The 11,948-nt window shown below is 44.0% G+C and overlaps 1 protein-coding gene across 1 annotated transcript; it reads left to right on the forward strand.

Moving 5' to 3' along the window:
- The first annotated feature begins 3,731 nt into the window (after positions 1–3,731).
- On the forward strand, positions 3,732–11,708 carry LOC108798960 (vomeronasal type-2 receptor 116-like). Its single transcript, XM_018570768.1, has 4 exons — positions 3,732–3,839; positions 6,597–6,821; positions 9,813–9,936; positions 11,074–11,708. Exons 1-4 carry the CDS (start codon positions 3,732–3,734, stop codon positions 11,706–11,708), a joined length of 1,092 nt encoding a protein of 363 aa, XP_018426270.1.
- Positions 11,709–11,948: the final 240 nt, after the last annotated feature.

Here is an 11,948-nt window from a genome sequence, read left to right on the forward strand (position 1 = left end):
ATTCTATGTGCACCACTCAGTCCAAGAGGAAGGATGCTATATGTATGTATTAACAATAACACATATTTGGCTTCTCTGTTATTAGATAAATAAGAGAAAATATTTTAGTGTAAATATCTGAAATTGTATTAGTTATGAGAAATATGTTATGGGCTAAACAATGTTAAACTGCATTTTCTTTAAATTTTTGTCCATTTTTCTGCCTAATATGAGAAATGTATCCAGTGTAGACAAGTGCGATTTGTTTAATTTCCGAATCAAAAGTCATACGAATTTTCCAGAATTCGGACATCTGGACACATCCGAATTTCCGAATCCCAATGCAACCGAATGTGTCAGAATCTGAATTTCTGTTTCCGAACTTAAGATGCTGTCCGAATTTCGTTCAAAAACTAAACTGAATCAGACTTGTGACTTTTCTGGCCAATCAGATATGTTTTTCGGTTTAATGCATCCGAATGGGTCTGAGTACAAATTTTTGTTATGGCAACATGGGAGCCATATACAGTATATACAATACTAAAGCTGAGGCTCCCAGACCCGAATGGCATTCAGGAGCTCCCAAATGCAATTTGGAAATTCGGGATCCGAATTTCCAAATTGCATTTGGGAGCTTTTCCGGCCGAAATTCGAAATTCGGATCCGAAATCCGTTAACGGAATTTCGTATTTTGGATTACAAAAAATTTACTGTTTGGTTGACCAATCAGAGGTTTTCTCTTCTGCTGCTGAGGGTTGCATTACAATTCAGGCAGGAAATACGAAATTCGTTAACGGATTTTCGTTCCGTTATGAACATTCGTTATGATGAAGTTAAAAAGCAAAAATACCTTTGTTAATATTGGAGTCGATGGTAGTTTTTTTTTTATCCGAAATACAAAATTCCGTTAACAGATTTCGGATCCGAATTTCGTATTTCGGATAAAAAAAAAACTACCATCAACTCCAATATATTAACAAAGGTATTTTTGCTTTTTAACTTCATCATAACAAATGTTCGTAAAGTTATGAAAATGTGACGAAACTAACGAAAATTCGTATTTCGTACGAATCCGGATTGAGTTTCGGACACCAATTACGAAATACGAAATAACGGCTATTCCGAAACGAAACAAATGTTTTGACAGCGCACAAGTCTAGTTGATACAGTTTCTCTCTTATGGAGAATCTGCCAGGCGCCCAGAGGCACTTTTTGCTGTCGGTCCTAAACTGTTTGAGTCACTGACCCCCTAGTGGATCCATCGTATGACTATATAGACAACACTCTACACTGAGAAAAAGTTTGTCCCAACAGCAAAGACACGGCCACTGGATCCAGACTGTGGGAATATCTCCATTACCTCTCTCAAGTCAAAAGAGTTCCACGTTAAAATTACACATCCTTGTATATGATCTGGAATTGGCCTGTGTTCACATCATGGCATTTACTTGAATTTTAGAAGTAGAAGATAGGGATCATTCATTATTCTTTTCATTGTATTGCCCTCAGGCCCTTTCCTGGCTTTTACAGACATCTAATGGCCTTTATTTTTGCTGTGGATGAGATAAACAGGAACCCGGATATTCTGCCCAATGTGACCCTGGGATACCATGTGTACGATTACTGTAACAATGTGAACAAGGCCATAGAGAGTGTCCTACAGATCGTGTCTGGTCCTGGAGACCTCATCCCAAACTTCTCCTGCCTAGACAGTGACAAGCTGGCCGGTGTCATCTTCTATCCATCTGCAGAGAGATCTTTACACATCGTACAGATACTGAACTTATATGGCTACACGCAGGTAATCATAATGTTTGTTAGATAAGAATAAAGTTAAACTCCACCCTAATCCTCCATTTGTTGCACAGGCTGAGGGACGATGTGCATACTTAATATTAATAAATATGAAAGGTACTGAGGAAAAGAAGAAAAGAAAAATCAAGTGAAATACTTATAAACACCTGACCATCACACCTATATGAGTTTGTAGGTTCTCCCATTTCAAAACCATGGGCATTAATATGGAGTTGTCCCCTCTCCCTTTTGTGCAGCTTTTTAGGCCTTCACTCTTCTTTGAAGGCTTTCCACAAGATCTTGGAGTGTTTCTGTGGAAATGCATGCGCCTTCATCCAAAATGCATTTGTGAGATCAGGTACTGTTGTATAATGTTGGATGAGAAGACTTGGCTTGCAATCGATGTAACACATCTTCTCAGATAATCACCAGTACGTGAGCGAACGCATACTGCCGCTCGCTCACTTCTCGATCATCTTCCTGCAGAGAGCGGTGACTGGTAGTCACCGCTCCGCGAAGGGATTCCACCCCTCCCGGCTCCGATCCTCCAGCGCTGACTGGAGGAACAGACAGGGGCGGGTACAGCTGGCTCTGCCTCTAGATAGGCAGAGCAAGCTGTCTTTTCCGCAGCTGGGTGGATCTCGACAGCATTGTAGGGATACGTCCCGGCTGCGGCGGTCTCAGTATACCGCCAGCTGTAGCTCGCGATATACTGAGCTTTGGGTCACAGGAGAACGCTAGTAAATGTCCTCCTGTGACCCTTAAGAGAACTATGGGGAAAAACACTTACCCCATAGTTCTCTTTTAACTGTAATAACATATGGAATCATAAAGTTATTTTAGTCTAATATTTGCAATTAGCAGTCCATATTCCAGAACATTACCCAGAATCATCTATGTACGTTTTCAACATTTCATATAGATCAGCTGTGGTCCATCAGATTATGTTGTAACCAGTGAGGACATCTACTCATCCTTCTTCCAAACCTTTCCATCTGATCAGACCCAGACTTTGGCAATCATTAAATTGCTCACATACTTCAGATGGACCTGGATTGGAGTCATTGCTTCTGAAGACGATGCTGGAGAAAAACAGAGCCAAGAATTAAGGAAAGTGGCTGTACTTTATAATATCTGCTTGGAATACGTTATCATGCTGCCTCGAGATGACACTGTTAAGAGTGGTCCAAGTTTGGATGAGGCTGAGCAGGTTTTTAAAAGGTCAACCTCAAAAATTGTAGTATTTTGTGGTTCCATCTCATTAAACATGATTAGTTTCATCAGAAACGGGCAAAATGTAAATGATAAAAAAACATTAATCATACCAGCGGGTTCTACTCCTCGAAGTATTGTGCCTATGAAAGGTATGGTAACCCTAAATGGCTGTCTCATATTTTCACCCAACACCAAGGAGATCCCACCTCTGAGGAACTTCTTAGAAGACATCAGCACTACAAACCGCCCAGATGATATCCTAATAAAACAAATTATTGGACTTTACTTGAATTGTAAAACAACAAATTCTCTCCTTAATACGTTCCTAAGAAATCATGGAATTAAACTTTACACTTGCAATGAGAGCACACGGTTAGGTCATCTTTCACGTGATGTTTATGATACTCAGAATTTTGGAACCACTTACCAAGTCTACAAGGCTGTCTATGCCATGGCCCATTCTCTCCATGAAATGCAAAGATATAGGCCCAGAAATGACATCAACTGTTTCTTAAAGCAGCAAAAGCTCAAAATAAAGGTAAAGTATTTACAATAATGCTACAATGCCATCGTGTGTAATCATTCGCAGGGTTCTTCTGTCAATTTCTTTGCAAGCTCTCAATCGTTAATTCCAGGTCCGGATACCGGCCATGATGGAAGAGTTTCTTTCACAGGTTCGCATTGTGTTAGTGAGACGGCATCATCACAGCCAAAGGAACAGGGAGGTGTGATAGAACCATGGCATGGAGGACTCATCATCTGATAACCATGGCGTGGAGGTCTCAACACGTGAGACCTTGAAAGATTTAACCAAAAGTTTGTGGACACCAGACCATCACACCTACTACACGGTCAGCATATGTGGACACTCCTACAAATGATTCGTTCAGGTGTTTCCAGTAAAGTGTTATGTTAGTGCTAAAGCATACAAAGACATACTAGACAATTTAGGCCTTCCAATCTAGCGGTAACAGTTTGGTGAAGGCCCTTTTACACAATGCCAACTCCACAAAGACATGGTAGGATGAGTTTCATGTGAAGGATTTTGAGTGTCCAGCACAGAACCCTGATCTCAACCCTACCAAACACCTTTGGGATGAATTGGAACGCTTATTGTTCCAGGTCTTCTCATGCAACATCAATACCTGATCTCACAAATGCTATTTTGGATAACTGGGCACAAATTCCCAGACACTCTCCAAAATGTTGTGGAAACCCTTTTCAGAAGAGTGTAGGTTGTTTTAGCCACAAAGGCAAGGCAAGGCAAATCCATTTTAATAACTAAGGTTTTGGAATGGGATATTCACAAACCTAGTGTGATGATCAGGTGTCCACAAACCTTTGCCCATATAATGTAAGACGGCAGTGAGTGATTCAACGTAGCAAGGCCCAGCCACAGCTGAAAGTTTGGTTTTATAGAAATGTATTGTATTTTTATTCGTTGTAACTATTGTAGCATTTATAAAACCTTACACTTAACATTGTATATGTATGTGTTTTTGCTAAATAAATTCCTGGTTGAATGACGCTGACTCAGTACTGAGGACATCCTGAGAGTGCAGGGCGTCAAGGACCAGCTACCTGAGTGGGCGTTATCATGGCGCCTTTCCCTCACAGTTTAAAGATAGGGAGATGACTGCTGCCACTGTCAAAGATCTGGAGAGCACCCTAGAAATCTTTTGACAAGCCTCACAACATCTGAAAAAAGTAAATATACAAAAAGCATAAAATACATGCTGGAGAGGCTCTGGGGGGGGGGAAAAAAATGTGTGTGTGTGTGGGGTGACCCTGGAATGCTGGGTTGCACTATCTCCTGTTCTCCACCAACCTTAGGCACCCTCTGCATGCCCATCTGGTCAGATCATGGGTCCCATTTCTTCTTCATTGCTGGCAATGGTGGGTGTCCACCTTTCCTGGACTGAGCAATGCTCATGTAATGATGTGTAAGTGCGGAGTACTAGGAGTACTATGAACACGGGATGATTACGCCCCCCCTTCCCCCCAGGGGAACATATCTTTGACAGCTTGGGCTCACAGAATGTGAATGGGCTATTGATTGAAAAATATGGAATTCTGATTAAAAATAAATACATTATTGTCTGCAGTCAGATAATATTTTGTAAAGCTAGTGTAGCGCCTCCTTAGCCGGGTTGTGGGATGTGAACAGTAAATTGGGCACCAGTCACTTTAAGGACTTTTAAGGTGCTTTATTGTAGAACAGCCAAAACTGGGAGAGGGGGGTATAGGGCTACAGACTTCAGGGGACTCCAGATTCAACAGTCTCTTCCAGCTTCCACAGTACGGGAATACTTTAGCTTAGCAGAGGATAACACATAGCAACAGAATCACATCTGTGCAGAAGACTCTTCCCTGGGAGAGATACTAGAGCTGCTCTTGAGGTCCATGTCATTCTTTGGCCTTCCTGACACCTTCAACAGACAAAGGGCTCCTCTGGCTGTCCATCCCAGACAGTTCCAGAACCCACCTGGTTCCACATCTGGCCTCTTGCAGACTACAGGCCTATTTAGCTTCTCCAACTGTGTACACGCAACCCCCAAGCTGAGGCTCGGGAGTGGACTGCCCCAGAGCACATGGCAATTCCTGAGTATTTATGCACTAAATATAAAGAACAACTCCACTTAGGGTGAAGGGGCTACACTAGCAAAATATTCATACAAGGCTTCCTAGTATAGGGTCATTCTGTATATTGTTGGTGTAGAGAACAAGTCTATAATTGTGCCACTTTATAGATCATTGGTTCGGTCTCATCTGGAGTACGCGGTTCAGTTTTGGTCGTCGGTATTAAGAAGGGATGTCCTTGAGCTGGACAGCGGAGGGCAGCCAAACTAATTATAGGAATGGAGGACCAGAGCTATGAGACAAGGCTACTGAATTTAAACATGTTCACGTTGGAAGTAAGGAGATTAAGGGGGGGACATGATTGTCATGTACAAGATGTTCAATGGTTAAAGCAACATTGGCAACAAACTATTTAAGATTAAATCCATTACAAAGACTAGAGGCCACCACCTAAAATTGGTGGAAAAAGAATTCCAGCACAAGGGGCGAAGGGGGTTCTTCTCAGTAAGAGCGGTTAGGGTCTAGAACTCACTGCCATAGGCGGTGATTTTAGCTAAGAGTGTAGGATGTAGAGTGTATAAACTTTTGGACGATTTCCTGAGGGACCGTAATATTCAGGGGTACAAGCATTCCTAAGAATGAGTTGAGCGTGGACCTATATGGGTTGGACTTTATGGACTTATGTCTTTATTCAACCCCAAATACTATGTAACTATGTAACACCCACCAAAATAGCATTTCTTGTTCTTCTCATAGGATTGTCTTTTCCAAGCCTTTTTTTTCTAGGGCTGCTAACATGACTACAGCAGGAAGACCCAGCCACCCACCATTCAGGAAGTGACTTTATAAAGTTGCTGAATTCCATGTGTGAGTTTTAGTATGAACAGCATAATGTAGATGTCTGCAATGATATTTGCTAAATGTTTGCAACCCAGGGAGAATTTGTCTTATATTATGAAAAAGTAAAGTAAAACTTTGAAGGGAACCTGTGAGAGAAAATTCTGAGAATTCTGGTTGCCTCCTTCTAGGCTTTTTTAAGAAGAGTCCACTTCAGAGATCCTACTGGTGAAGAAGTTTTCTTTAATGAGAAAAGAGAAATGTCCTCATCTTATGATATAATGACCATTGGCCATGTAACAGACAGCCTTCATAGCAAGTACTTCTCCAATAAAATTGGGAGCTTTGAAGTGTCATCTCCTGAAGGAGGGCAGCTTGTAATTTCACGGATCCCCATATTCTGGACTTACAGTGAGGTGAGTCATTTTACAGAGATTAATATGCCTGAAGTACACATACGCTATATGGCCAGAAGTTTGAGGACACTCAAACATAAGTTTGTTAGACATCTAATTTCAAAAAATATCTAATTTCAGAACTTTGGTCAAGCATATGGAGCTAGCTTCCTCTTTGTGGCTATAACAGCCTCCACTGATCAACATTAGCAGCAAACTCTTTACAATTAACTCCATGACATGGACGAGAGGCCACCACCTAAAATTGGTGGAGAAAAAATTTCAGCACAAGGGGCGGAGGGGTTTCTTCTCAGTTAGGTCGGTCAGGGTCTGGAACTCGCTGCCGCATGCTGTGATTTCGGCTGAGAGTGTTGAATCATTCAAGAGGAGATTGGACCATTTCCTCAGGGACCGTAATATACAGGGGAACAAGTACTCTAAAGGATGAGAACACGCAGGGACCTATACATACGCACACATCAGTAGGACCATACACACAATAGGTTGGACTTGATGGACATATGTCTTTATTCAACCTCAAATGCTATGTAACGATGTAACTATGCAGGGCCGTCTTTAAGGAAGGGCAAAAGGGGCACTTGCCCGGGGCCCAATCATTGTTGTGGGGCCCTGCACCCCATAAACTAGAGCTGATGAAAGTTTGAAACGTTTCTGTACCAGCCATCTAGTGTGCACTACCGCTTTATGACGCTAGAGGGCAGCAGCCTCCTGTCCCACTCCCTATGTGCAGCAAAGATTTCTGCAGCCCGGGATATCACCTCCCACTCAGCAAAGGAGGAAGATCGATTTTGCACACCCGGCTGCATGTTTCTGCCCTCCTCCCTCCATGGCTGCAGTCTCATCCTCCCCCTGTCCACGGTGAATGCACATGACTGCTGGGTTGGGCTTCTATCTGGGTGGGGGGAGAAGAGGGGTGGGGGTGGTCGGGTTAGGTGTGGCACTGCTGGGAAGACAGGATTGAGGAAACACGAGATCCAGCAGTGATAGGGGTCCTTGAGGCTCCTGGCATCTGTAGGGCATAAAGCTCAATAGTGGAACGCTTCCATAGCGTTCACAAGAGCTATTTATAAGTGATACCGGCCGTGACGTCACTTCCGCAAACCACGGTGGAGAGCAGGGAACCTCCCCCTCTGAGAGGGAAGCGGCCTGCGTGACGCGGCCGATGCGTTCCACGTTGGAACGCAGACGGCTCGCGGCAGGCAAGGACGTTACACCATGTCATTATTATTATTATGTTCCCCCGGTGTCATGATTGTTATCTCCGTCCCCCCGGTGTCATTATTGTTATGTCCGTCCCCAGTGTCATTATTGTTCTGTCCGTCCCCGGTGTCATTATTGTTCTGTCCGTCCCCGGTGTCATTATTGTTCTGTCCGTCCCCGGTGTCATTATTGTTCTGTCCGTCCCCGGTGTCATTATTGTTCTGTCCGTCCCCGGTGTCATTATTGTTCTGTCCGTCCCCGGTGTCATTATTGTTCTGTCCGTCCCCGGTGTCATTATTGTTCTGTCCGTCCCCGGTGTCATTATTGTTCTGTCCGTCCCCGGTGTCATTATTGTTCTGTCCGTCCCCGGTGTCATTATTGTTCTGTCCGTCCCCGGTGTCATTATTGTTCTGTCCGTCCCCGGTGTCATTATTGTTCTGTCCGTCCCCGGTGTCATTATTGTTATGTCTGGGGATAATGACACCAGGGGACATAATAATAATAATGATAATGACACCAGAGGGAAATAATAATAATAATGATGACACCGGGGGGGGGCATAATAATAATAATGACACTGGGGGGCATAATAATAATAATGATGACACCGGGGGGGGGCATAATAATAATAATGATGACACCGGGGGGGGGCATAATAATAATAATGATGACACCGGGGGGGGGCATAATAATAATAATGACACCAGGGGACATGCTCAGGTGTCATTATTATTATTGTTGCTATCCTATGTAGTGGAAGTAGTAGGTGGCGAATTATTCACACATTTACCATGAAAGTAGAATTATGGGGAGAGTGAAATGCGCTCTTCCACCTAGTTACTGAAGCTGCCACAGGTTGGCTCTCTTGATCAAGAACTGAGTGATCACATACCGCTGATCACTCAGTTCCTGCACTCACTCTCTCTGCAGAGAGCGGTGACTGTCAGTCACGGCTCCTCGCAGGAATAGCCCCCTCCCCTCTCTGATCCTCCAACGCTGACTGGAAGGATGAATGGGGTGGACACAACCTCTAGAGAGGTAGAGACAGCTGTCAATCAGGTGGTGGGGTGGCTCTGGACAATATTTTTTGGATCCATCCCAGCTGCAGCATGGCTCTGCTCCGTCAGCATATAGCGGGCAATATTGCGGGGGGGGGGCATGGTGGGGGGCCCAAGAAAATGTTTGCCCGGGGTCCAATCAATATTAAAGACGGTCCTGTAACTATGCATCAGTAAGTCTTGGCCACCCATGACCATGTTGCCGGTTCACTGGTTTTCTTTCCTTGGACCACTTTTGGTCGGTCCTGACCACTGCAGACCGGTAACATCCAACAAGAGCTGCAGTTTTGGAGTTGCTCTGACCCAGTCGTCTACACATCACAATTTGGTCCTTGTCAAAGTCACTGAAATCCTCACACTTGTCAATTTTTTCTGGTTCCAACACATCAACTTCAGGAACAAAATATTCAGTTGCTGCCTAATGTATAGTAATATACCCACACACACACACACACACACACACATTTCCGGGTGCCATTGTAATATATCCAAACCACTTCCAGGTGCCATTGGAACAAGATAATCAATGTTATTCACTTCACCTCTCCATGGTCAGAATGTTGTGGCTGATTGGTGTATACACAAAATAGAAAATAAATATCTTACAAGAAACATTCCACATGTACACAATGACCACAATATCCAACATACACCGACTCGAATATTACCCTGTTATTGCACAATCACGTATTTCGTTGAGTGATTTCAAACTTCCTTCTTTTTTCTGTTTTAGATTCCTGTGTCGGTGTGTTCCGTGGATTGCCCACCAGGTTATAGAAGAACCATAGATAGAGGAAGACCACGTTGCTGCTTTCACTGTGTCCAGTGTCCAGTAGGGGAGATATCCAATCACACAGGTAGGTTGTTTATATGTATTTCTCAGCTTATCATTAAAGAAAGGTTATGTTTAGCACATACACAATCAAACGGTGAAATCTGAACTTCATCCAGCAGCCACTTTGTACACTTTATGACCAAATGATTGTGGACATCTGTCACGTACCTTGGTATGAGCCTGAAGTGATGAGGAAGGCCGCACAGGAGATGGAGCAGTAGTTGTACAGACAGAGAGGGGCACGAGTACCTGTGGCTGGTATGACTGCTGGACACACTGGATACACTGATGCTGACAACAGGACGCCAGAGACAGCTGGTGGATGATGCCACATCAGACGACACTTGTGTGAGAGGCTGAAGCGTAATCAGGAACAAGCCAGATCGGTAACGTCCGGTCAGCGTGGTACAAAAGCAGGCGACACTAGCAGAGTCAGGAGCAGGCCGGGTCATACACTAGCGAGCAGAATAGTACCAGATCAGGAGCCAGAAGAATGGTCAGGGACGAGCCGAGGTCACAAGGCAGGCAGCAAGCAGGCAGAGTCAGGAATCAAGTTGGGTCAAACAGGTACCAGGAGCAGAAACACAGATGCAGGTTACAGCTGAAGATCTCTCAGCAAAGTGCAGATGCAGGAGCCATCTTTAAATAGCCCGCCTGGCGCCAAGGACATGCGTGTGCACGTTGTTGAGCGCATACGTGTACGTTTTCACGCACGCGCATTACTAGCAGCATCGCGACGAATACGAACATGCGCATAGCGTGCAGCAATCCGGGCAGAAGCTGCACTATGGTTGCTGACTGATGCACCCTGACAACATGTGACTATTACACCTACAGTATATGAGCGTGTTGGACACTCCAAACCATGGCAGGCCACTCAAGTTGCTATCAGAAACTGATAATTGAATCAGTATATTAATTGTTAAAACTAGGGAATGTATAATCACACCTAATAATCCTTAATTTAGAAATGTGGGTTCTCTGAAGGCATCATGATTCTGTATTGGCCCTATGTAGTAGAACCCTTGTTTCCTCCAAGCTCTCAGGGAAATGATACAAAACAGCCAAGCAATGTGGGCTGAAAATTACATCATCACAGCCCAGAGCGGCCAATATTTGCTAAAGATATTTGCAATTGAAAAAATCTTTATCTTTATAGACAAAGGCTCATGCCAGAAGTGTCCTGAAGACCAGTGGCCAAATGACTTCAACCAATGTGTTCCAAAACCTGTTGAGTATCTCTCGTATACGGGTAACCCAATTACTTTTGCCATCCCCGTTATTTCTGGATTGTTTTTCAGTGCAGCTTCATTGATATTGGTCATCTTCATTATGTATCAAGACACACCGGTTATCAAAGCTAACAACCGAGATTTGAGCTTTGTTCTTCAGGTCTCCATCATGCTGAGCTTCCTCTCTGTGTTTTTATTTCTGGGTCGTCCTGTGCATATAACATGCATGCTTCGTCATACAGTCTACGGGGTCCTCTTCTCAGTAGCAGTCTCCTCCATTCTGGCCAAGACTATGCTGGTCTACATGGCCTTCAAAGCCACCAAACCTGGGACCACCTGGAAGAAGTTCATTGGAGTAAAGATTCCGATCTGCCTAGTTCTCATTTGTTCTTTATTCCAAATTGTAACCAGTATAATCTGGCTGTCTGTCTCTCCCCCCTTCCCTGAAGCCAATACAAAACCTTGGGTGCCGTACGGGAAGGAAGAGCAGCCAACATTGGAGCCTCTCCTGCCTCCTGCTCTTGGGTTGCTGATTGATTCTAGTGAAGGTAGACTCCTATGAAGAGCTTCCTAAGTTCTAACTTGCAGACATTCTTTTATCTTAAATACAATCCTAATATTCTCACTATTCAAAAAAAAGTTGACATGCTTTGCTTTGTTTTTCTCCACCACCATCTGTCTTCAGTTAGGGCTCTGGCGGGTTTCCCCCACCCCTGCTAGGGAGCCACAGGCATTGGGTACAGCCTCTCATAGAAGTCAATGGCTGTATGCAGGTATACGCTTGAACTTGTGCACATCCGCA

Source organism: Nanorana parkeri, unplaced genomic scaffold, assembly GCF_000935625.1.
Source record: "Nanorana parkeri isolate BGI_ZX_2015 unplaced genomic scaffold, ASM93562v1 scaffold1595, whole genome shotgun sequence".
NCBI classification, from domain to species: domain Eukaryota; kingdom Metazoa; phylum Chordata; class Amphibia; order Anura; family Dicroglossidae; genus Nanorana; species Nanorana parkeri.